At 31.5% G+C, this 26,620-nt stretch overlaps 4 protein-coding genes across 4 annotated transcripts; 1 reads left to right on the plus strand and 3 right to left on the minus strand.

Moving 5' to 3' along the window:
* The first annotated feature begins 4,876 nt into the window (after positions 1-4,876).
* LOC135958701 (zinc finger protein Xfin-like) lies at positions 4,877-8,739 on the plus strand. The gene is made up of 4 exons (XM_065509592.1): positions 4,877-4,885; positions 5,061-5,945; positions 6,718-7,641; positions 7,704-8,739. The coding sequence occupies exons 1-4, from the start codon at positions 4,877-4,879 to the stop codon at positions 8,448-8,450; spliced, it is 2,565 nt and encodes an 854-aa protein (XP_065365664.1). The 3' UTR covers positions 8,451-8,739.
* A 1,260-nt stretch (positions 8,740-9,999) lies between these two features.
* Positions 10,000-22,233, minus strand: LOC135958702 (zinc finger protein Xfin-like). The gene is made up of 6 exons (XM_065509593.1): positions 21,562-22,233; positions 20,657-21,490; positions 18,855-19,616; positions 12,720-13,145; positions 10,942-11,895; positions 10,000-10,876 (listed from the first exon to the last, which is right to left on the minus strand). The coding sequence occupies exons 1-6, from the start codon at positions 22,000-22,002 to the stop codon at positions 10,121-10,123; spliced, it is 4,173 nt and encodes a 1,390-aa protein (XP_065365665.1). The 5' UTR covers positions 22,003-22,233; the 3' UTR covers positions 10,000-10,120.
* Positions 13,829-16,911, minus strand: LOC135958141 (zinc finger protein ZFP2-like). The gene is made up of 3 exons (XM_065509015.1): positions 16,206-16,911; positions 15,311-16,138; positions 13,829-15,038 (listed from the first exon to the last, which is right to left on the minus strand). Exons 1-3 carry the CDS (start codon positions 16,707-16,709, stop codon positions 14,304-14,306), a joined length of 2,067 nt encoding a protein of 688 aa, XP_065365087.1. The 5' UTR covers positions 16,710-16,911; the 3' UTR covers positions 13,829-14,303.
* A 230-nt stretch (positions 22,234-22,463) lies between the features above and the next one.
* LOC135958144 (zinc finger protein 717-like) lies at positions 22,464-25,941 on the minus strand. The gene is made up of 3 exons (XM_065509018.1): positions 25,439-25,941; positions 24,287-25,156; positions 22,464-24,226 (listed from the first exon to the last, which is right to left on the minus strand). The coding sequence occupies exons 1-3, from the start codon at positions 25,835-25,837 to the stop codon at positions 23,525-23,527; spliced, it is 1,971 nt and encodes a 656-aa protein (XP_065365090.1). The 5' UTR covers positions 25,838-25,941; the 3' UTR covers positions 22,464-23,524.
* Between the last annotated feature and the right edge of the window lie 679 nt (positions 25,942-26,620).

Consider the following 26,620-nt stretch of genomic DNA (forward strand, 5'->3'; position numbering starts at 1 on the left):
TCTTTTTTAACAGTTAAATTTCAGTTTTGGTTATAAATCTGTTGTTATTTTTGCGATTATTCGTTTAAAATTATTCGAATAATATTTTGTTCTTTACAAAAATCTTATATTTTTTACTATTTTTCATTATCATACTGATTTGTATTAAGTTTGGTGGTTTTTAAGACAGAATTGTAACGATTATTCGTTCTCATTTATTCGATTAATTTTTTTTATTCGTTTTAAAAACCGAAAATTATACCAAATTTTCTTTTTTAACTGTTAAATTTAAGTTTTGGTTATGAAGCTGTTGTTTTTTTAACGATTATTCGTTTATAATTATTCGAATAATATTTTATTCGTTTTAAAAATCTTATTTTCTTTACTATTTTTCATAATCATACTAATTTGTATTAAGTTTGGTAAATTTTAAGACAAAATTTTAACGATTATTCGTTCTCATTTATTCGATTAATTTTTTTATTCGTTTTAAAAATCGCAAATTATATCAAATTTTCTTTTTTAACAGTTAAATTTATGGTTTGTTTATAAATCTTTTGTTATTTTAACGATTATTTGATTATAATTATTCGAATAATATTTTATTCGTTTTAAAAATCTTATATCCTTTACTATTTTTCATAATCATACTAATTTGTATTAAGTTTAATGTTTTTTAAGACAAAATTTTAACGATTATTCGTTCTTGATTAATCGATTAATTTTTTTATTCGTTTTAAAAATAGCAAATTATACAACAATTTTCTTTTTTAACTGATAAATTTAAGTTTTGGTTATAAAGCTGTTGTTATCTTAACGATTATTCGTTTATAATTATTCGAATAATATTTTAATCGTTTTAAAAATCTTATATTCTTTACTATTTTTCATAATCATACTGATTTGTATTAAGTTTGATGGTTTTTAAGACAAAATTTTAACGATTATTCGTTCTCATTTATTCGATTAATTTTTCTATTCGTTTTAAAAATCGCAAATTATACCAAATTTTCTTTTTTAACAGTTAAATTTCAGTTTTGGTTATAAATCTGTTGTTATTTTAACGATTATTCGTTTATAAACATTCGAATAATATTTTATTCGTTTTAAAAATCTTGTATTCTTTACTATTTTTCATAATCATACTAATTTGTATTAAGTTTGATGGTTTTTAAGACAAAATTTTAACGATTATTCGTTCTCATTTATTCGATTAATTTTTTTATTCGTTTTAAAAATAGCAAATTATACCAAATTTTCTTTTTTAACAGTTAAATTTATGTTTTGTTTATAAATCTTTTGTTATTTTAACGATTATTCGTTTATAATTATTCGAATAATATTTTATTCGTTTTAAAAATCTTATATTCTTTACTATTTTTCATAATCATACTAATTTATATTAAGTTTGGTGGTTTTTAAGACAAAATTTTAACGATTATTCGTTCACAATTATTCGATTAATCGTTCCAAGAATCGAAAACTATACAAACATTTTCGTTTTTAACCGTTAAATTTAAGTTTTTGTTATTTTAACGATTATTATTTTTTGTTGTTTTTAAGACAAAATTTTAATGATTATTCGTTCACAATTATTCGATTAATTTTTTTTTATTCGTTCTAAAAATCGAAAATTATATCAAAATTTTTTTTTAACTGTTTGGTGGTTTTTAAGACAAAATTTTAACGATTATTCGTTCACAATTATTCGATTAATTTTTTTTTCGTTCTAAAAATCGAAAATTATACCAAATTTTCTTTTTTTAACAGTTAAATTTAAGTTTTGGTTATAAAGTTGTTGTTATTTTTGCGACTATTCGTTTATAATTATTCGAATAATATTTTATTCGTTTTAAAAATCTTATATTCTTTACTATTTTTCATAATCATACTAATTTGTATTAAGTTTGGTGGTTTTTAAGACAAAATTTTAACGATTATTCGTTCTTATTTATTCGATTAACTTTTTTATTCTTTTTAAAAATCGCAAATTATACCAAATTTGCTTTTTTAACTCTTAAATTTTAGTTTTGGTTACAAATCTGTTGTTTTTTAACGATTATTCGTTTATAATTATTCGAATAATATTTTATTCGTTTTAAAAATCTTATATTCTTTACTATTTTTCATAATCATACTAATTTGTATTAAGTTTAATGGTTTTTAAGACAAAATTTTAACGATTATTCGTTCTCATTTATTCGATTAATTTTTTTATTCGTTTTAAAAATCGCAAATTATACAACAATTTTATTTTTTAACTGTTAAATTTAAATTTTGGTTATAAAGCTGTAGTTATCTTAACGATTATTCGTTTATAATTATTCGAATATTTTATTCGTTTTAAAAATCTTGTATTCTTTACTATTTTTCATAATCATACTAATTTTTATTAAGTTTGATGGTTTGTAAGACAAAATTTTAACGATTATTCGTTCTCATTTATTCGATTAATTTTTTATTCGTTTTAAAAATCGCCAATTATACCAAATTTTCTTTTTTAACAGTTAAATTTCAGTTTTGGTTATAAATCTGTTGTTATTTTAACGATTATTCGTTTATAATTATTCGAATAATATTTTATTCGTTTTAAAAATCTTATATTCTTTACTATTTTTCATAATCATACTAATTTGTATTAAGTTTAGTTGTTTTTAAGAAATTTTTTTGACTATTATTCGTTCTCATTTATTCGATTAATTTTTTTATTCGTTTTAAAAATCGCAAATTATACCAAATTTTCTTTTTTAACTGTTAAATTTAAGTTTTGGTTATGAAGCTGTTGTTATCTTAACGATTATTCGTTTATAATTATTCGAATAATATTTTATTCGTTTTAAAAATCTTATATTTTTTACTATTTTTCATAATCATACTAATTTATATTAAGTTTGGTGGTTTTTAAGACAAAATTTTAACGATTATTCGTTCTCATTTATTCGATTAATTTTTTTATTCGTTTTAAAAATCGCAAATTATACAAAACTTTTTTTTTTAACAGTTAAATTTATGTTTTGTTTATAAATCTTTTTTTATTTTAACGATTATTCGTTTATAATTATTCGAATAATATTTTATTCGTTTTAAAAATCTTATATTCTTTACTATTTTTCATAATCATACTAATTTGTATTAAGTTTAGTTGTTTTTAAGAAATTTTTTTGACTATTATTCGTTCTCATTTATTCGATTAATTTTTTTATTCGTTTTAAAAATCGCAAATTACACCAAATTTTCTTTTTTAACAGTTAAATTTCAGTTTTGGTTATAAATCTGTTGTTATTTTAACGATTATTCGTTTATAATTATTCGAATAATATTTTATTCGTTTTAAAAATCTTATATTCTTTACTATTTTTCATAATCATACTAATTTGTATTAAGTTTGGTAAATTTTAAGACAAAATTTTAACGATTATTCGTTCTCATTTATTCGATTAATTTTTTTATTCGTTTTAAAAATCGCAAATTATATCAAATTTTCTTTTTTAACAGTTAAATTTATGGTTTGTTTATAAATCTTTTGTTATTTTAACGATTATTCGTTTATAAATATTCGAATAATATTTTATTCGTTTTAAAAATCTTATATTTTTTACTATTTTTCATAATCATACTAATTTGTATTAAGTTGGTGGTTTTTAAGACAAAATTTTAACGATTATTCGTTTTCATTTATTCGATTAATTTTTTTATTCGTTTTAAAAATCGCAAATTATACAACAATTTTCTTTTTTAACTGTTAAATTTAAGTTTTGGTTATAAATCTGTTGTTATTTTAACGATTATTCGTTTATAAATATTCGAATAATATTTTATTCGTTTTAAAAATCTTATATTCTTTATTATTTTTCATAATCATACTAATTTGTATTAAGTTGGGTGGTTTTTAAGACAAAATTTTAACGATTATTCGTTCTCATTTATTCGATTAATTTTTTTATTCGTTTTAAAAATCGCAAATTATACCAAATTTTCCTTTTTAACAGTTAAATTTATGGTTTGTTTATAAATCTTTTGTTATTTTAACGATTATTCGTTTATAATTATTCGAATAATATTTTATTCGTTTTAAAAATCTTATCTTATTTACTATTTTTCATAATCATACTAATTTGTATTAAGTTTGATGGTTTTTAAGACAAAATTTTAACGATTATTCGTTCTCATTTATTCGATTAATTTTTTTATTCGTTTTAAAAATCGCAAATTACACCAAATTTTCTTTTTTAACTGTTAAATTTAAGTTTTGGTTATGAAGCTGTTGTTATCATAACGATTATTCGTTTATAATTATTCGAATAATATTTTATTCGTTTTAAAAATCTTATATTCTTTACTATTTTTCATAATCATACTAATTTGTATTAAGTTTAGTGGTTTTTAAGAAATTTTTTGACGATTATTCGTTCTCATTTATTCGATTAATTTTTTTATTCGTTTTAAAAAACGCAAATTATACCAAATTTTCTTTTTTAACTGTTAAATTTATGTTTTGTTTATAAATCTTTTGTTATTTTAACGATTATTCGTTTATAATTATTCGAATAATATTTTATTCGTTTTAAAAATCTTATATTCTTTACTATTTTTCATAATCATACTGATTTGTATTAAGTTTGGTGGTTTTAAAGACAAAATTGTAACGATTATTCGTTCTGATTTATTCGATTAATTTTTTTATTCGTTCTAAAAATCGAAAATTATATCAAAATTTTCTTTTTTACCAGTTTTCAATTCACCACTATCAAGCAATTCACAAAATGGCGATTTTTTATGCCCAATTTGGGAATTTATATTTTGAAAATTCAGTTTTTTGTTTGAAAATGATTATTTTGAAACTTTTTAATAAAATTATGTCGTTATAAAGTAGAAATCGTGTTTTCATTTCAGAGGAATGCAAGGAGTATTCAATTAATACTCCTTGAGAACCAGTCATTAAATGGGGTAAGATCAAACATTTTTAGTGAAATGTAAAATGAATTAGAAATCGTTTAGTTTTAGTTTAAATAGGTGGCAATTTAAGATTTCTTATTCTATTCAATAAAATCTTAATTATATATTTTTGTTTTAATTTACAGAATACCACCAAAACCTCAAATCCTTCAGAGAATCGTAATGAGGAATTTTTTGCCATAACCGCAGTCGGACAACAAACCCAACAGCAAGATGATAAAGAAGTCATACAGGTTATTTATGTAAACGATCAAAACGATCCCGCAATTGATAATATTGAAGAAGGCATTGATACCATATCGTGTTATGCTTCCAGCGATGAGGATGAGGAATTTCTAACAGATTTAGAAAGTAACGATGGCCATAAAGCCGGCAGTAGCCAGGCTAGACCCGCTAAAAGGGGAAACGCAACCGGCCAAGCAGAATTACTCAAGTGTAATTCTTGCGAACAAAGTTATAAAACTAAAAAAGGCTTGCGACAGCACAAGTTTCGTATTCACTACAAAAACTGCCACAAACAATTGCCACTGAAATGTGGCCAATGTAATAGAGGCTTTAATACCAGAAGAGGCATACGCATACATTTAAAAACCCACGACGAAAAGAATCTTTTACAGTGCCCGGTCTGTTCGTCTAAGCATCAAAAACATTATTTCATCAATCATGTGTTGACGCATGAAAGCGATAGCTGCTTTCCTTGTCAGGTCTGTGGCAAAGTGTACAGCAGTCATGATGAACGCCTCAAACATTGGGAGACTCATGCCGCAGACCAACCATTTGTTTGTCAGTTTTGTAATCGCCGTTATAAACAGCAACAATATTTGACACATCATATGAAAACACACTGTCAATATCAGTGTCATTTCTGTACGAATGAATTTAATTCGTCGGAGACACAACGATCGCCCTATGTCTGTCCCAGCTGTACGGAATTGCCGGAGGTAAAGCAGAAAATAGAGCAACTAAAATCGTTGGCGAAGAAAAGTCATCATGTATTGGAATCGGATGAGGTAAAGATCAGGCAAAATATAAAAAACTTTTAATTCGCAGCCTATTTTGTATAATTTGACATGTATTATTGAATTCCCAAAATGGGGATTTTTAATGCCCAATTTGGGAATTCAGCTTTTTGAAAATTTTTGCCATAATTTTGTTTTATTTTGTAATTTTATTAATTTCGGAGCCTAATTTGTATAATTTGACATGTTTTATTGAATTCCCAAAATGGGGATTTTTTATGCCCAATTTGGGAATTCAGTTTTTTGAAAATTTTTGCCATAATTTTGTTTTATTTTGTAATTTTATTAATTTCGGAGCCTAATGTGTATAATTTGACATGTTTTATTGAATTCCCAAAATGGGGATTTTTAATGCCCAATTTGGGAATTCAGCTTTTTGAAAAGTTTTGCCGTAATTTTGTTTCATTTTGTAATTTTATTAATTTCGGAGTCTAATTTGTATAATTTGACATGTTTTATTGAATTCCCAAAATGGGGATTTTTAATGCCCAATTTGGGAATTCAGTTTTTGAAAAGTTTTGCCATAATTTTGTAATTTTATTAATTTCGGAGCCTAATGTGTATAATTTGACATATTTTATTTAATTCCCAAAATGGGGATTTTTTATGCCCAATTTGGGAATTCAGTTTTTTGAGATTTTTTGCTAAAACTTGGTTTTGTTCTGTAATTAGAATAATTTTTGAAAATGGGGGGGATTTGGGAATTTCAAATTTTAAAAATTTCTTCCTTAAATAATTTTAAATTACAATTGCTTCCATTTAGAACTCATATCCTGCAACACAATCATGTTTTACCGTAACACCAATAGACAGCCAAGAAACACCACAACAATTAAGCAGGGAACAATCTCCTCAAGTGTTTTATGTTAAGAATGAAGCTGATGAAAAAAATGAATATGATGACTCCAACTGCACAACCATTGAAATTAATACAAAGACTAATATTGAAAATCCAGCAGAACTTAATGATTCAGATACTTGTTATTCACCAAATGACGATGACGACGACGACGACGATGATGATACAGATTTAGCAAGTAACGATGACAATGAAGCCAGTGGCAGTAAGAGCAAAAGAAAAAGCATAAGCAAATCACTGCCGCCGGATCTTGACTTATCCAGCCTTAAATGTCCATATTGTCCGGCAGCATTTAAAAATAAACCAAGCGCTACGCGCCATGTAATACGCTATCATGGCAATAAACTACCCATCAAATGTGGCAAATGTCAGCGGGGTTTCCTTAATGCAAATGGTTTAAAAGTTCATTTAAAAGCTCATGACCATTTTCAGTGTCCCATCTGTAAATCAGAACACATAGAAAACTATTTCATTACACATATCTTGACGCACGAAAGCGATACTTGCTTTCCGTGTCAGGTTTGTGGCAAGATATATAGCGGCCAAGCTGAACGTATGCGGCACTGGATAACTCATGCTAAAGAGAAACCATTTGCTTGTAATATTTGTTTCCGGCGCTATGGTAAACTGCACTATCTAACGCGACATTTAAAATGTCACAATCAATATCATTGCAGTTTCTGTGCGACAGCATTCAATTCAATTGAGGCCTTACGAGCGCCCTATGTTTGTACGAAATGTGAAAAATTGCCCGATATAAAGCAGAAAATTGAAAATCTAAAAATATTCATGGATAGCAGTGATGTTGTAGCCCATGATATGGATGAGGTAAACTTTATTATTATTTAAAATAAATTATGCGATAAATTCTCTTTTGTTTTCCTTTCCAGAACACCATTACACCTTCAAATGCTGCTGAGGAATTTGTGGTCCCTTATGAATTGCCAACAGCAGCTATTGATCAAGAAATACCAGAAATTAAGCCAAACTTTGTAGAAGAAATTTCTATAAAAAATGAATTAAATACCATTAAAGACAGTACTTTAAACGATGACCTCAAGAAAGACTCAAATACCGCTTGGTCTGGTTCTGAGCTAAATATTAAGATAGACCTGGAAGATGCTCAAGATGATGAAAACTCAGATTTGGAAATTATCGATAATACAGCAGCCATACCAATCCACATAGATACGGACACCACAGCACACAAATGTCAGCACTGTGAACGTGATTTTCATTCTAAACAGGGCTTAGATCTGCACATCAGACAAATTCATAACACAACCAGCAGCCAAGTTGGTTCTAAACACAAATGTCTAGAGTGTCATAAAGAATTCCGCACCAGATCAACGCTGTGGCATCACAAGAAAACCCATGACAAAAGCAATCAATTTCAATGTCCTGTCTGTCCGACCAGAAAATTCGGCGAAGGCTCTTTCATTGTTCATGTCATGTTGCACGAAAACGAATCGTGCTTTCCGTGTCAGGTGTGTGGTAAGATATTTACCACCAACAAAGAACGTATGACACATTGGAAGAGTCACATTAAGGAGCGACCGCATGGCTGTACAATTTGTTATAGACGTTTTGCCCAGAAACATGTTCTGCAACGTCATCTGAAAGCCCACAGCCAATAAGACAATTTCAAATTCACCTCAAACTCTAAACGCTTTTCAATGATTAAGGGAAGTGTGAATAGCAGTTGCCCAGCAGCATGATAAACTTTCAAAAAAATATGTATATTTAAAAATACATTGAAACTTGAGAGCAACCGAACTTCAGCTGCATTGTCAGAGGGCAATCACAAGTTTATGGCTGTCAATTTGGCAACAGAAAATTATAGCTGCCAGTTGCCTTTTGGAAACTGACAAAGCAACTTTAGTTCGGTGCCATATTGGACGCTCTTGGATCTCATGTTGATTCATAGCTGAAGATGATTTTTTTAATGAAAATTAGGTAAGTAATGGAGCTCTAGAGGAGCTATTGGTACACTACTTAGTAAGATTGTGTTGGGTACCAGGGCACTGTGATATACAGGGAAATGTGGTAGCAGATGAACTGGCTAGACATGGTTCTGATCATTTGTCACTACTATAGGTTAATTTACGAAAGATTCCGCGACTATACAAATCAATCCTGGGGCAGTAGGTCTGATTGCAAAGTGTCCAGGGCCTTATGGCCAAAACTGAATGCAAACGCGACTGGAACACTGATAGAGTTGGATGGGTATAATCTCAGGATTCTAGTAGGAGTGATAACCGGTCATTGCTCAATTGGAGCCTTTAAGGGTAAATGGGATAATGGCACACAGGACTTCTGTAGAGTGTGTGGAGATGCAGAGGAGTTAGAGACAGTAGAGCACATTATGTGCAACTGCCCTAGGTTACAGGGTAACAGACTTAGATGGCTAGGAAATAGATTTCTGGACGAACTTGGTAGTGTTGCTGGCTGCAAACTAAGCAACATACTAGGTTTCATTAAGGCAATATGGTGGCTATTTAAGGGACGTTCTACGGCGATTCCAAATCCGTAAAAAGATCTCTATTTCTTTCTTTCTCTTTTTAACAGGCGGTACTTTGGACTCTTCTCTTACTCTAAGGCTATCCTCTTTGTCTACATCTATTAAAGGGAATCACAATGGACCTCAAGGTCTCCGAGTGAAAGTGCACATAGTGTACACCCCTTGCTAACCTAACCTAAATGGTACATTGTTATACATACACTGGGACTACTCACAGTGACGGAGACCTAACTTTGCCCCAACAGAACACGCATTTTGATAAAACTGTTTTATCATTTGCATGTATTATTGAACGCTATAACCGTCCATGGTGATTTGGCAAAACAAATTCATTAAATGACAGCCAATTCGACAGATATAGCTTCAACAATATGGAAGCTATCAAATGTAGAAGTTTTTGGGATCTCAAATGAAAAATGTGGAAATTACAAACCTACCAAGAGCGCCTTGGTAGGCACTGTCCTCGTAGGAACCGTTATAAGTGCCGTTGACTTCAACAACGTTTCAGGTAGACCAGCATATATAGAATTAATAATTTTTTTCTTTTTATTTCGAATAGTTTACTTTAAATTTTGTAAATTATTTAAGATTTTTTCTTTTTATTTCGAATAGTTTACTTCTAATTTCCTTTTTTAGGTGTCTGGTTTCTGCAGGTTTAAGGTCCCTTTTTGTCTCACAAAATAAATTTGTTTTGTAAAAATCAATCAAAACAATTAGAATGTTTAGAAATTTAGCATATCAATACCAACCTTAATATTCATAATGTGTTGTCAAGAATGGCCTTCCTTAACTCATCGAAGATCTAAGATGTTCTATTTTATCTTTTATATCGGGCAACTTTTCACACTTGCCACAAATATAAGGCTGCTTTAGACTGTTTGGTGAATTGAAATGTTCTGTACAGAAGACACAATCGTATCGATTGTGAATTTTCAAATGCCGCTTGAGAACAAATTTTTGGGCGAAACGACGATAACAAATCAGACAAGCATGTGGTTTCTCTTCGACATGAGTTTTCCAATGTGCCATACGTTCTTTATTGCTGGTGAATATTTCGCCGCACACCTGACAAGGACAGCACGAATCAGTTTCGTGCAGCATGACATGAGCCACAAAGGCAGCTTCTCCTGGTTTTGTGATCGGACACAGCGGACATTTAAATTGAAAGTTTTTGTAATGGAATTTTGTGTGATGATTAAGGGCCGATTTGGATAAGAAAGCTCTTTGGCATTGCCGACATTTGAAGGGATACGAAAATTGATTATTGTTGATATGACTTTTGCGGATGTGACGACCTAAGCCACCTTTAGAGTTGAAATCTCTTTTGCAATATTTACATTTGTGTGGCAATGGTGTTTGGGACATTGTTGGTAAATCATCTTCTAAATCTGAGAAATCTTCAATTGATAGATTTTCTTCGTCATTGTCATTGTCATTAGCGAGCTTATCATTGTTATCGTTATCATTTAAAGGTAAACCTTCAATTCCTGCTGTATTTTGGTTTATTGATTCCTCTGCAGGATTTGATGTTTTACTTATATCCTAGAAATTACAAATAAACAAAATATTACTTTAAAATGTTCATTAATGTTGGTGATTTTGTTTACCTTATCCGAAACGAAGACAGAATTGCCATCAGACAAAGATTTAAAAAATTCTACTCTTTGCTTTATATCGGGCAATTTTTTACATTTCCTACAAACATAGGGTGGTCGTTGAGCTTCAATTGCATAGAATTCTGCCGTACAGAGATTACAATGATATTGATAGTGGCTTCTTAAATGACGTTTTAGATAGTGTGGTTTACCATAGCGCCGATAACAAACACTACAGGCAAATGGCTTCTCTTTGCTGTGCGTCTTCCAATGGCTCATACGTTCCTTTTGGCTGGCATATATCTTGCCACAGACTTGACAAGGAAAGCACGATGTACTTTCGTGCGTCAAAACATGAGTAATAAAGTAGTTTTCTATGTGTTTGGTTTTACACACAGGACACTCAAAATGATTCTTATCGTCATGAGATTTAAGGTGAACTTTTAAGCCGTAGTCAGTAAGGAAAGCTCTTGAGCACTTGTCACATCTTTTGGTGAATTTTTTGTCATGAGTATGTAATATATGCCGTGCATAACATTGTTTTCTTTTGAATATTACCGGGCAGTAAGGGCAATTAAAGGTTGTTTTACTTCTTTTCATTATTTTCTTCTTACTACTACCACTGGCTTCATTGTCATCGTTTATTTCAAAGTCTGTGTCATTGTCATCGTTTATTTCAAAGTCTGTGTCATTGCCATCATCTTCATTGGAAGAATAACAAGATTCTGAATCATTGATCTCTGCCATTTCATTATTATCCTCCTTACTGATTTCATGGGTAGAGGTGTCGCCATCAAAGTATTTTTTTTCAGTTTCTTCATTTATTACATACAAGTCTTGAGAGATTTCTGAATTTTCTTCTTCCGAAATTGATTGTGGCTGGGGTAGTTGACTGTCTATTGATGTTATTGTAAAAATTACCTCGTTATCTCCAGCTGTATGATGCTGTGACTTTGGAATGGAATTCTAAAATGCAGAAAAGATTTGTTTTAGTTTTTTTTTTGTTACCTTACAATTCTTAATTGAATTCCGAAATAGGAATACTTCAAATAGGAGTGCTATATTGTAATACTTTTATTCTGAATAGTTATAGATAGCGTAGTCGATATAACCATCTGTACCATCTGTCTGTTTAAATCAACATTCCGAAACCCCCAAATAACTTGCAAACACGACTGATACACCAATATGTGGGGCATGTACTGGTTCGGTGGCTATTTAAAATCGAGAAAATCGCCAACATTTTTTTCACCAAAACTTTTTTCCAGAAATTTTTTTTTTTTAAATTTTTCACCAAATTTTTTTTTTCAAAATTTTTTCACCAAATTTTTTTTCAAAATTGTTTCACCAATTTTTTTTTCAAAAATTTTTCACCAATTTTTTTTTTCAAAATTTTTTCACCAAATTTTTTTTCAAAAATTTTTTTAACCAAAAATTTTTCCACAGTCAAATATACATAGCACTCTTAACTTGTATGTATTACAATTTAAAATTATTTCATGATTTTTAACATTGGTTTCACATTTATATCGTTTTGCAGTATAAAAACCAATGTTGGCTTCCGTTACCGCTAACCCCAAATAACTTTTGAAATTACCGTTATGAATAATGAAATTGCCGTTATCATAAAAATGCCGTTACCGCTAAGCTACCGTTACCTAAACTACTGTAATTACCGTTTCCGACCATTTCCGACATAATCCAAACTAGTATTACCGTTATCTTTTAAACCGTTTCGAATCGGTGGAAAACCTAGACAATATAATAATTAATCTAAAGCGATTACATACCTGTATTGATAAACTAATATCAGCAATATCCGCATCCTTCTCACAAATGTTTTGTAGTTGTAAATTCTCATGATTTGTGGCAATAGTTACTTCTTCTTTAACTATTTCACATTGTACAGGCTGTTGTTGAGTGTTTGTAGCAAGATCTGTTGAAACATTGTCCGGCAGTTCAGTAGTTTGTTTGCTTACAATCAAATCTCTTTCAGCATTCAAGTGCTCCAATCTAATGTGACAAATGAAAACTCCTATATCACTGGTAGCCTTCTGACAATAGTCACAGTTGAATGTCCATTTGTCGGCATTGTTTGTAACGAATATTTCGGCGCATTTAAAGGCTTCTTCGCTGGGTAATGTTATTGTTTCGCGTGCTCTTTTCTTAAGCGAAGGAGCAGAAAATGGCTGAAGAATGTCCAATGACATGTTTAGCTGGAATTAATACTAACTACTCTGTTTAAAGTAGGAAAAATTTCATTTTTTGTAGCTTTAAGCTAAATTTGCTGTCTTTTTTAGGGGTCCAATGGCCGGTACACAATTTTTTGTATTATTTATATATGGTTATTAATTGAAACATTTAATTTAACTATAAATTAAAGCAACAAATTGCTTTTTCATTGGACCAAGCCGAATCTATTAAGGTGACAGCGTCACAGCAACAATAAGGTAAAAACATCAATATGCATTTCAAGGCGAATTCAGCACAGCTGATTATAGAAATAGCACGCATAAATGTCAAACTACACATATAAAAAATAAGTGCTGCCACCTTGTTAAATACGCCTTGAACACGGCGAATTAAGAATCAGCTGATTTTATGCACTCAACTTGTTAGTACGCCTTGAAAATAACTAATTACCAATGGCACCACAACCATTTAAAAATCAATAAATATTGTATATAAATGCAATTAATTTAACTTATATATGATCATTTATTAAATATTTTGTTAGATTATTTTAAATTTGGATTTTTTGTTCATTCTGTTCTGCTGCTGCAGTTTGCCGTCAGCAGTCTCAATTATAAATCAAGTTCGACCATACAGGCGAATTTATGAATTCGCCTTTGTTTACATTAACAACCATAGTATAACAACAAAGAAAATCGACATGATATTGCCAGAGTTAACCAAAAATACTTGCACAAAATATTTAACGGTTATTAAACATTTATTTTAATAATGAACGAATTTAAATAATGTGAAGTTTGCATATAATCTCTATGGATAGTATACACAATTTATGGGTAATTTTGATCATGATAAATTGTAAAATTTGTATGTTAAATTGAGATAATCAATGGAATATGTCTTGTTAGTTTTAAAATCTACGATTTCAACTCCGTATATTTTCTCTTGTTTTTCCAGTTTACTTCCATATTTACCATAATTTCATAAAAATTGTCGGTTTTAAAGTAGTTGTTATTTACATACAAAGAAAAAAATATTTTGAAAAATGTAACCAACTTTTATATATAAAGTCAAAACGTTGTGAAATTACTACATTGTAGTAATAAACTAAAGTACTGTATAATATAAGTTTAAAGTACGTGTAACTATTTGAGAGAATTCTCAATTAAGAATATGTACAATTATTCCGTATATTCTATGTGTGTCTTCATGTGACGATGTAGATTATGTTTGAGCGAAAAACGGCGATAACAATACTTGCATCCATGCGGTTTCTCCTTCAGGTGAGTCTTCCAATGTTTCGCTCTTTCAGCATTGGTGGGTAATAATTTCGCACAGACCTGACACGGAAAGCACGACTCGGTTTCATGCGTCAATACATGATTAATGAAATCACCTTCGCGATAGCCACTAAATGGACAAATGGGACATCGGAATTGGTATTTATTTTTGTTGTGAGTTTTATAGTGAAATCTTATGCCCGATTTAGATTTGAAACCTCTATTGCAGTAAGAACATTTGTAGGGAAAATCAGCATGATCATTCTTGATATGACATTTTAGATGGGGGGCTAAGGACTTTTTGGATTTAAAAACTGTATCGCAATAGGAACATTTGAGCGTTGAGTCTCCGTCTGACTGGGATATTTGTTGGCCGCTACTACTAGGCACATCGTCGTCATCAGCATCTTTATTATCAATATCGTAGGTTTCATCCAAAAATTCCATGTCTGAGCCATCCTCAATTGACAGCAATTCATCATCATTATCGTCATCAATTTGCTCGTGTAGAGAATAAGAATCAGGTATAGATGAGTCATTGTAAGATTCATCCCTTGTCGCATCGCCGTTATTGTTGAATACTAAGATTTGTTTGTTGTCTACTTCGTCTGTCGGGTTATATGTTGGAAGGGTATCCTAGAAAGAAAATAAAATATTTTTTTTAGGACAGACGCGGATCCAGCCTCCTGAATCCGTGCCTGTTTAAGGCTATACATATATATATGTCATTCTGTTAGCAATTTCTACATTTTGTTATAGATAGCAGAGTCGATATAACAATAACTAGTTAGATTGTATAAGGAAATGTGCTGAAAGTAGGAGAAAGCTTGTATTTGACAGCTCTGTCAATATTCACCTAAGTGAAGGGGTTTTAAGATTTGCTTTCTATTTTAGATATCAAAATTTACCTCATCTGAATCGAATACATGATTTTTATGGGCCAATGATCTTAGATGTTCAGCTTTTTGCTTTATATCGGGAACATTTTCACAGCTCGTACACATATAGGGAGCTGGTTGAGTTTTAGTTGAAACGAATTCAGCCGGACAGAAATTACACTGATATTGATTGTGGATTTTTAAATGACGCGTCAGATATTGTTGTTTACGATAGCGGCGATAGCAAATTTTACAATCAAATGGTTTGGCTTTAGCGTGTGTTTCCCAATGCTGCCTGCGTTCGGCATTACTGTTATATACTTTGCCACACACCTGACAAGGAAAGCATGTGTCGGATTCGTGCATCAAAACATGTGTAATAAAATAGCGCTCATTAAGTTTCGAAGGACAAACCGGACATTGCAAATGGTACTTTTCATCGTGAGATTTTAAGTGGGCTTTTAAACCACTCTTCGTATTGAAACCTCTGCGACACATACTACATTTTATGGGCAATTTCATGTTTTTCTTATGTTTGTATAATATATGATGTATAGCGCCTTTTTTAGTTTTGAATTGGCGATTGCAAATCGGGCATTTGTGTTTCAATGACTCACTGTCTGCTGCATTTGTTGTTTTCTTTTTTCTTTTATGCGGCTTACTGCCACTGGCTATATTGGTATCATTACTTTCTAAATAGGTGTCATCATCAGTTAGAGAATAACAGGAGACTGTGTTTGACTCATTATCATCGTCAAAGTCATTGTTTGCCATACTTTCAGGCACATCTTCGAATTCATTTATTTCATAGAATTGGTCTTGAAGTTCGTTTGAAAGATTTGATGTTGCCGTGGAATTCTAAAATGAAAAATTGAAATAAAGCAGCAATTTTATACAATTATTATTAAAAATAAATTGTGATTACCTTATTAACCAGTAGGTTCTCCATTTCATTACTTTCAGGCTGCATTAATAAAGTAATATCTACAATTTTTGAAACTTCCGCAAAATTAGTTTGTAAATGCTCTTGATTGCTGTCCATAGCTAATTCTTCTTTAATTAAATTTCTATGCATGGGCTGTTCACCATCATTAGCAACTGCGTTATGTTTAGTTGTCACAGGCAATATGAGATTATTATCATTTGGTAGTGAACAGAAATTTGTTTCCAATTCAGTTGTCTGATTGCTACTGCTCGAATCTGTCTGAACGTTCAAGTGTTCCAATCTAATGTGACAAATGAAAGCGCCTATATCACAGGAAGCCTTTTGACAATAGGCACAGAAAAATGTCCATTTATCGGCATTGTTTGTAACAAATATTTCGGCGCATTTAGAGGCGTCTCCATCACTGGCCAATGATATTGTTTCACATGCACCTTTCATTAGAGTAGGAGGATAGGAAAAATGCTGTATAATTTCCACGGACATGTTCAGTTGGAATCTATTTTACTCTGTTTGTTGTTAGGAAAATTAATTTTTATGTATTTTTTTTTTTTTGTGTATTAACTTGTTAAACAAATTGCTGGCATTGTTTTGGGGGGTGGTTTATGTTTGAAATACTATTTTTTATATTATTTCCCCCTTATTCATAATTAACTTTTAAATGTATAAAAGGTGTTTAATTATTTTAACACCGAATTATATTTGTTTTTTTGTAACACCGAGAAATTTAGCTTTTTCCAAATGGTCTTGAACAATATTTATTTACTTGTTTGACAGCTGGGGCGAATTTATTAATTCGCCTTGCTTTACATATAAACAACAAAAAGTAAATGAATAAAGATGTTGCCAATGCAACCGAATAAGAATTTAACAACCAAGTAAAAAATTTAAAAATTGCTTCTAAATTTGTTCACATTAATGAAAAAAAACAAGCAGTTTGATCCATAACAAAAAAAAAAACGAATTTTCCATATAAAAAAGGTTCATGTTTCTTACTATTCTATATAAACCGGTTCGTGTTTCCAACTATTCCCTATAAACCGATTAATTTGTCTACTATCAAGTCGTATTTAACAAGGTGACAGCAGTGGCGAATTGAAATAAATACATACGGGCGGATATTTTTTATACCCTTCGCCATGAGTGGCAAGGGCACAAAGTATACAGAGGCGACACGGCAAAAAAAATATATTTGTCTCGTTCGTTCGAAACAATTTCAACTGGTTTGGTTTTGTGCTTATTTATATAGATGTTTGTTTTAACGCACTGTCTGTATTAAACCGCAAATTTGTTTTCTCTTTCTATCGAAACAATTTCAAAAAAAGCTGATTTTAGTGTTTTTGAACTGTCAAATTTGACGCCTCTGTATACTTTGTGGCAAGGGTATATATAAGTTTGTCCAAGGCGTATTTAACAAGGTGACAGCAGTGGCGAATTGAAATAAATACAGGCGAATTCACTTATTTTTTATGTATAGAGTTTGACATACGGGCGTACGGGCGAATATTTTTTATATATGTAGTTTGACATTTGTGCGAGCTATTTCTATAATCAGCTGTGCTGCCGATGGCACCTTATTAAATACACCTTGAGTTTGTCATTCCGTTTGTAATTTCTACATTTTTCATTTGCGACCCCACAAAGTATATATATTCTGAATCGTTATAGATAGCGGAGTCGATATAGCCATGTCCGTCTGTGTGTTGAAATCAACTTTCTGAAGCCCCCAAATAACTTACATACACGAATGATACATCAATATCTCCGAAATTCTTCCGACTCGGTTGCTATTTAAAATCGAGAAAATCGGTCCACAAATGGCTCAGATATAAGAAAAAACCAGGACAACCTCGATTTTTGACCTATTGTTGACCCATATCTGGATTACTAAATCATTAATATAGACAATATGGTTATCTAATGATAGATATTTCAAAGACCTGTGCAACGACGTATATAAGACCATAGTAAGATTAACCTACAATGGGTCAAAATCGGAAAAAATATTTTTTAACCCGAATTTTTTTTTTCACTAAATATTAAAAAAAAAATTTTTTTAAATTAAAAAAAAAAATTTTTTAAATTAAAAAAAAAATTATTAAATTTAAAAAAAAAATTTAAAAAAAATTTTGAAAAAACAACTGGAAAAAAAATTAAATTTTGTTTACCTAAAAATATTTAAAATTGAACCGGTTCATAATTCATACTATATCTATATGTACCGGTTCATATTTAATGCTATTACGGTTCATATAGAATAGCATGAAATATAAACCGGTTTTATTTTCTAATATCTCTGCAACTTTCTAGAAACTACACTATTTTAAGGTGCCTTCAGGCTCAATGCATGGAAACATGCTCCATATGGTCACGCCAGTACAATCATATTCCAGATAATATTGATAGGCCCTTCCTATCGAACAACTTCGGTTACTCAAATCCGTACAACACGTAACTACTAACACAACGAGTCTATACGGACTGTTCTAGGAAGGGAGATCGAGTTGGCGTGTCTATATTCTGGAATTTAACCTATTAATAAAATAGATTACATATTTGGAAAAGTTTTTATTGTATTGTCAATCACTGTATGTATACATACATTTGAAAGTACTGTATAAAATAAGTTTAATCCGTATATTCTATGTGTGTCTTTATGTGACGATGTAGAATATGTTTGAGCGAAAAACGGCGATAACAATACTTGCACCCATGCGGTTTCTCCTTCAGATGAGTTTTCCAATGTGTCGCTCTTTCAGCATTGGTGGGTAATATTTTCGCACAGACCTGACACGGAAAGCACGACTCGGTTTCATGCGTCAACACATGATTAATGAAATCACCTTCGCGAAAGCCACTAAATGGACAAATGGGACAACGCAATTGGTATTTATTTTTGTCGTGAGTTTTATGGTGAAATGTTAAGCTCGATTTAGTTTTGAAACCTCTATTGCAGTAAGAACATTTGTAGGGAAAATCAGCATGATCATTATTGATATGACATTTTAGATGAGGGGCTAAGGCCTGTCTGGATTTAAAAACTCTATCGCAATATGAACATTTCTGCGGTGTGTCACTGTCTGACTGGAATATGTGTTGGCCGCTACTACTAGGCATATCATCATCATCATCACCATCTTCAATAACAATATGGTCGGTTTCATTTAAAAATTCCAAGTCGGAGCCATCCTCAATTGACAGCAATTCATCGTTATTATCGTTATAAATTTGCTCGTTTAGAGAAAAAGGACCAGGAGTAGTTGAGTCATTGCAAGATTCATCCCTTGTCGCATCGTTGTTATTGGAGAATAGTAAGATTTGTTTGATGTCATTTGATTTCTTATTATCTTGTGCAGCAACTTCGCTTGTCGGGTTATATGATGGAAGGGTATCCTAGAACGTAAATAAAACATTTTTTATACCTTTCATCATAGAGAATTATACTTAGGTGGCATTTACACTTTGATTTAAAGTCATGAGTCATGACTTAAAGTCATAATGTAAATGCCCCCATAGAGACGAGACACTCCGATTTGTCAAACGAAAATACAACAAATCATATGTCTGATACAACAACAAAATACATTGACTAGCATGTATTTTGTTGTTGCGAGAGTTAGGTTTTTGCCCAAAATAAAAAATATGGAAATCATTTTTCATTTGCAACCCCATAAACTTGTAGATAGCGGAGTCACTAAAGTCATGTCTGTCTGTTGAAATAAACTTTCGGAGACCACCCCATAAATTTTAAGCTTGATTGGTACATCAATCGGGTACAGTCCTTATTCGTTTGCTATTTAAATTCTGGAAAATCAGATCACAAATGGATGAGATATAAGGAAAAAACCAGGACAACCTTGATTTTTGATCTATTTTTCAAAATGTTTTATTTTTTAAATTTTTTTTTTTTAAATTTAAAATTTTTTTTTTTAAAATTTTAAAAAAATTTTTTTTTTAAAATTTTAAAAAATTTTTTTGTTTAAAATTTTTTTTTTGGTGAAAAAAAAAATTTAGATTAAAAATTTTTTTTCCGATTTTGACCCATTGTAGATCCAACTTACTATGGTCTTATATACGTCGTGTACGTCCATATTATCTATATTAATGACTTAGTAATCCAGATATAGGTCAAAAATAAAGGTTTTTCTTGGTTTTTCTCATATCTCAGCCATTTGTGGACCGATTTTGCTGATTTTAAATAGCAAACTTCTCGAAAGCATGTCTGAAAGAATTATTGAAGATTTGGATCCCGAAGATATCAGGGGTCTTCAGAAAATTGATTTCAACAGACAGACGGAGAGACAGGCGGACATGCCATAATCGACTCCGCTATCTATTTTAATGTATAACTTGGTGCAGGGTATATAAGATTCGACACAGCCGAATATAGCTAGCTCTGTTACTTGCTTTCTATTTTAGATATCAAAATTTACCTCATCTGAATCGAATACATGATTTTTATAGGCCAATGATCTTAGATGTTCAGCTTTTTGCTTTATATCGGGAACATTTTCACAGCTCGTACACATATAGGGAGCTCGTTCAGTTTTAGTTGAAACGTATTCAGCCGGACAGAAATTACACTGATATTGATTGTGGATTTTTAAATGACGCGTCAGATATTGTTGTTTACGATAGCGGCGATAGCAAATTTTACAATCAAATGGTTTGTCTTTAGCGTGTGTTTCCCAATGCTGCATGCGTTCGACATTACTGTTATATACTTTGCCACACACCTGACAAGGAAAGCATGTGTCGCATTCGTGCGTCAAAACATGTGTAATAAAATTGGTTTCTTTATGTTTCGAAGGACAAATCGGACACTGCAAATGCTTCTTTTCATCGTGAGATTTTATGTGAGCTTTTAAACCACTTGCTGTATGGAAACCTCGGCTACACACTCTACATTTTATGGGCAATTTCATGTGATAGTTTTCGTCATGGCTGTGTAATATATGCTGTATAGCGCCTTGTTTAGTTTTGAAACCGCGATTGCAAGTCGGGCATTTGTGGTGCAATAACTCACTGTCTGCTGCATCTGTTATTTTCTTTCTTCTTTTATGGGGCTTACTGCAACTGGCTGTATTTGTATCATTACTTTCTAAATAGGTGTCATCATCACTTAGAGAATAACAGGAGAGTGTGTTTGACTCATTAACATCGTCAAAGTCGTTGTTTGTCATACTTTCGTTCACATCTTCGAATTCATTTATTTCATAGAATTGTTCCAGAATTTCGTTTGAAAGATTTGGTGTTGCCGTGGAATTCTAAAATGCAAAATTGAAATAAAGTAACGATTTTATAGTACACCTTGTTGTTAAAAACAAATTGTGCTTACCTTATTAGCAAGGAAGTTCTCCATTTCATTACTTTCAGGCTGCTTTAATGAATCTATAGCTACTTCTTTTTTAATTAAATTTCTATACATGGGCTGTTCACCATCATTAGCAACTGCGTTATGTTTAGTTGTCATAGGCAATATGAGATTATTATCATTTGGTAGTGAACATGAATTTGTTTCCAATTCAGTTGTCTGATTGCTACTGCTCGAATCTGTCTGAACATTCAAGTGTTCCAATCTAATGTGACAAATGAAAGCGCCTATATCACAGGTAGCCTTTTGACAATAGGCACAGAAAAATGTCCATTTATCGGCATTGTTTGTAACAAATATTTCGGCGCATTTAGAGGAGGCTCCATCACTGGCCAATGATATTATTTCACGTGGTCGCTTCTTTAGAGGTGGATAGGAAAAATTCTGTATAATTTCCACGGACATGTTCAGTTGGAATCTATTTTACACTGTTTATAGTTAGGAAAATTAACTTTTATGTATTTTGTCAACAAAAGTTTAGGTCATTAACATTAACTTGTTAAACAAATTGCTATCATTGTTTTGTGGGGTGGTTTATGTTTGAAATACTATTTTTTATATTATTTCCCCCTTATTCATAATTAACTTTTAAATGTATAAAAGGTGTTTAATTATTTTAACACCGAATTATATTTGTTTTTTTGTAACACCGACAAATTTAGCTTTTTCCAATTTTGTCTTGAACAATATTTACTTGTTTGACAGCTCGAGCGAATTCATGAATTCGCCTTGCAAATAATAAAGATGTTGCCAATACAACTGAATAAGAATTTAACAATCAAGTAAAAGAATTAAAAATTACTATTAAATTTGTTCACATTAATAAAAAAAACAAGCAGTTTGATCCATAACAAAAAAAAAACGGATTTTCCATATAAAAAGATTCATGTTTATTACTATTCTATATAAACCGGTTCATGTTACTAACTAGTCCCTATAAACCGATTAATTTGTCATACTATTCTAAATAAACCGTTTCATATTTCGTAATATATCTATGTGAACCGGTTAATATTTCATACCATGTCTATTTGAATCGGTTCAATTTCATACTATTTCTACATGAACCGGTTTATATTTAATACTATTTCCATATGAACAGGTTCATTTCTATTTTCTATTATCTAAATTTTACAATATTTAATTAGAGGGTTCTGCATGTTCAAGTCCAAGGAATTGTGCTATTTCGACTGGGCATTAGTTGAGGACGGCATGGTCTTTATGGGACCAAAAGGCATTAAGCCTGTTGCTCCATCATGATCTTAGTTGTGCCAGAACGACTCTTGTTTTACGCGGAAGAATCTTCTCGGCGTCTGCTATCGGTGATGGGGAGACCTCCAAGTACGACATTCTTATGGTATCCTGTTACCGCGGAATTGGTGGCGTCTCTATGAATGTCGTTCAAAGCTGTCATATACGAGCTGCGATCAAATGTGTTCTGTACATACCTCTGTGTATGCTCTCCTCGAATTTACGTAGGTCTTGTCTGACATGTCTCGAGGGAAACTCCAACTGTGTGATGTCGAAGTATGGATGACATTCCAAAAGTAACTGTTGCGTCAACATAACGTTGATGGTAGAACCTTAGTTTCCTCCTCAAATTAGTGTTCGGAGGTAATTTGAAGACAGACTGTGAATATTTCTCCACTGAGTATCACTCAATGAAGACGACCACACAGGAGCAGCATAGTTGACCACTGACAGACCAATCGTTTTGTAGGTAGTTAGCTAAGTTTCTTTGTCCATACCCCAATTGCTGCCGGCTAGTGCCTTGAGGAGCTTCTTCCTATATCGCAGTTTATGTGTGATTGCAGTGGGCTATAAGATACGCCGTCGACCATCATGCCTAAATTGAGTTTTACATCCTTCTTTTTTTATATCGCCCAACTATTCAAATTTCGATCAATTGAAATGAAATCTGAACACATTATTGCTTATGAGATTTCATGTGACGCGTGAGTATAGGTTTTTGGGCAAAACGGCGATAACAAATTTTACAATCGTATGGCCTTTCCTTGATGTGAGTTTTCCAATGTGTGATACGTTCCTCATTGAATTCAAATATTTTACCACACACCTGACAGGGAAAGCATGTGTCATTTTCGTGTGACATGACATGTGCAATAAATAAACCTTCGCCGAAAATGCGACTTGGACACACAGGACATTTCAGTAGATTCTTTTTATCATGGGCTTTTACGTGCTGACATAGGGTCGATCTGGATTGGAATTCTCGTTGACATTGCGGACACTTGTATTTAAAACCAATTTGATTCTTGCGGATTTTTAAGAGCTTTTCAGAGTTTAAATCTTTCTTGATATATTTACGTTTCTTCTTTGGCAAGAATTCTGCATTTTTGTGGACTGTTGATGGTTGGGTTTTATCAAGTGTATCATCAGTACCTGCTAAATTTGAGTCATATTCATTTAAAACATCATCATTGTCGCTGTGATACTTATCATAAGATAAATTCGTATTTGAGCCATTATTGTCGTCATCGACAAAAGAACTGTAGCTGTGCGGTTTTAGTTTAATTTCTGCGAAGGCTTCTTGTGTTAAGGGTTGCTTATCTGGTGTATCTTGGATTACCAGAAATTCGTCTACAGGATTTGATGTTATATTAACATTCTAGAAAGCAAGAAAATAAATAATTTCATTTTAACTTGAATTTTTTACAAATTTTATTACCTTTTCCAAATCGAGTGCATCATTGTGATTAAGCAATGAATTTAAATGTTCTATCTTCTGCTTTATATCAGGCAATTCTTCACATTCCGTACAAACATAAGGATATCGTTGAGCTTTAGATGAATTAAATTTTAATGAACAGAAATTACATTCATATTGATTGTGGCTTTTCAAATGACGCCTTAGATACTGTAGTTTACTATAGCGCCGATAACAAATACTGCAAGCAAACGGTTTCTCTTTTGCATGGGTATTCCAATGTTTTAGACGTTCGTAATAACTGGTATATATTTCGCCACAGACCTGACAAGGAAAGCATTTGTCGCCTTCGTGCGTCAGAACATGTGTAATAAAGTAGACTTCTAAATGTTCTGTTTTACACACCGGACACTCTTTATGCTTATTTGCATCATGGTATTTTATGTGTATTTTTAAACCATTTGTGGAGAGAAAACCTCTTTGGCACTTTTCACATTTTATGGGCAATTCTTTGTCATGGTTACGTATTATATGTCCGGCAGCGCTATGTTTAGTTTTGAATACAATAGTACAATATGGACACTTGACGGGCGATATGTCACTGTCTACCGCTAGGGATTTACTCTTTCTCATTATTTTCGTCTTACTACCACTGGCTTCATTGTCATCGTTACTTTCAGAATCCATGTCATCACCATCATCTTCATCTGCATCATCATTATCGATATCAAGATCATCATATATTTCATCATCCTTTTCGAATTCGTTGATTGCTTCTGTATTAGACTCAGACCTTAATTGTTTTTGAGTTTGTTGTCTATCTATTGGTATTATTGTAAAAACGGACTGGTTCATTTCTGGCCCAGGATCTTGAGATGTTTGTGTGGAATTCTAAAAAGCAAAACAAACAAATTTGCAACAAATCTACGTTAAGTTGAATAGTTTTTTTTATTGGATTTTCCTCCCCAATGATTTAAAAAGATCTTTATAGATCACGATATCTGTATATTAGGAAAAATATTTAAAAAGATATCCAATGATATCGATCCGAATTGGCGCCCATAAACTAGAGTTTAGCCGCAATTTGTAATTAATGAGTTTAACTATTTATGAAATTTGTTCATTCCTTTGGCAATTTCTACAAATTTAATTTGCCCAGCCATTAAGTCTTACCTTACAAGCAATGAGATTCATTGATTCATTATTTTCGGTCAGCGAAATGGCTTGTAAATCCTCTTGATTGCTGCCAACAGTTGATTCTTCTTTAATAATGTCACTTAAAGCTGACTGCTGTTGAGAATTTGTAAATATTTCCTCAGGCCGTTTGGTATTATTGCTTTGTCTGGCAGAATCTGGCCGTACATTTAAATGTTCCAATCTAATGTGACATATGAAAACTCCTATATCATTGGCAGCCATTTGACAATAGTTACAGAAAAATGTCCATTTGTCGGCATTATTTGTAACAAATATTTCGGCGCATTTGCTGGCACCATCAGTTTCCAACATTATGGTATCCCGATCTCTTCTCAGGGAAGGAGAGGAAAAAGGTCGTAAAATGTTCACGGGCATTTTGGTTGACTATATTGTATATTTTCCTTTGTTTATAAGTTGGAAAAATCTTTTTCACTTTTCTTTTAATTCGTAAATAATTTGTTTTCTTTTTGTTGTATTTTTAATTGTCAACAATTAAAATTGTATATCGAGGCGCAAGGTGCATTTAATAAGGTGCCATCGGCAGCACAGCTGATTATAGAAATAGCACGCACAAATGTCAAACTACATATATAAAAAATATTCGCCCGTACGCCCGTATGTCAAACTCTATATATAAAAAATAAGTGAATTCGCCTGTATTTATTTCAATTCGCCACTGCTGTCACCTTGTTAAATACGACTTGCTATATGTCAAACTTTGTTTATGTTTACATTTGTTATTGTAAATAACATAGTAATATTTTAATTCGCCTTGATTTTGACATTTACCGTACATTTTAACAAAAACAAATTGCCTGTTGCATAGGGTAACATCAAGGTGCATTTAATAAGGTGCCATCGGCAGCACAGCTGATTATAGAAATAGCACGCACAAATGTCAAACTACATATATAAAAAATATTCGCCCGTACGTCCGTATGTCAAACTCTATATATAAAAAATAACTGAATTCGCCTGTATTTATTTCAATTCGCCACTGCTGTCACCTTGTTAAATACGCCTTGAACCGGTTTATATTTAATACTATTTCCATATGAACAGGTGCATTCAAAGTAAATTAATAAAGTAGACTCAGTAGAACAGCTGACTATTTTTTTTACTTTGGTCTGAACTGTCAATTCACTTGTGGTTGTTGTG

The sequence above is a fragment of the Calliphora vicina genome, chromosome 4, assembly GCF_958450345.1.
Source record: "Calliphora vicina chromosome 4, idCalVici1.1, whole genome shotgun sequence".
NCBI classification, from domain to species: domain Eukaryota; kingdom Metazoa; phylum Arthropoda; class Insecta; order Diptera; family Calliphoridae; genus Calliphora; species Calliphora vicina.

Coding starts and splice junctions, on each gene's coding strand:
- LOC135958701 (XM_065509592.1), top strand. Junction 5,946..6,717: donor ATGTATTGGAATCGGATGAG/GTAAAGATCAGG, acceptor GCTTCCATTTAG/AACTCATATCCTGCAACACA. Junction 7,642..7,703: donor TAGCCCATGATATGGATGAG/GTAAACTTTATT, acceptor TTTCCTTTCCAG/AACACCATTACACCTTCAAA.
- LOC135958141 (XM_065509015.1), bottom strand. CDS start 16,709: ATGTCCGTGGAAATTATACAGCATTTTTCCTATCCTCCTACTCTAATG. Junction 16,139..16,205: donor AGAACCTACTGGTTAATAAG/GTAATCACAATT, acceptor TTTTCATTTTAG/AATTCCACGGCAACATCAAA. Junction 15,039..15,310: donor ATGTATTCGATTCAGATGAG/GTAAATTTTGAT, acceptor TTTTCTTTCTAG/GATACCCTTCCAACATATAA.
- LOC135958144 (XM_065509018.1), bottom strand. CDS start 25,837: ATGCCCGTGAACATTTTACGACCTTTTTCCTCTCCTTCCCTGAGAAGA. Junction 25,157..25,438: donor TGAATCTCATTGCTTGTAAG/GTAAGACTTAAT, acceptor TTTGCTTTTTAG/AATTCCACACAAACATCTCA. Junction 24,227..24,286: donor ATGCACTCGATTTGGAAAAG/GTAATAAAATTT, acceptor CTTGCTTTCTAG/AATGTTAATATAACATCAAA.
- LOC135958702 (XM_065509593.1), bottom strand. CDS start 22,002: ATGTCCGTGGAAATTATACAGAATTTTTCCTATCCACCTCTAAAGAAG. Junction 21,491..21,561: donor AGAACTTCCTTGCTAATAAG/GTAAGCACAATT, acceptor TTTGCATTTTAG/AATTCCACGGCAACACCAAA. Junction 19,617..20,656: donor ATGTATTCGATTCAGATGAG/GTAAATTTTGAT, acceptor TTTACGTTCTAG/GATACCCTTCCATCATATAA.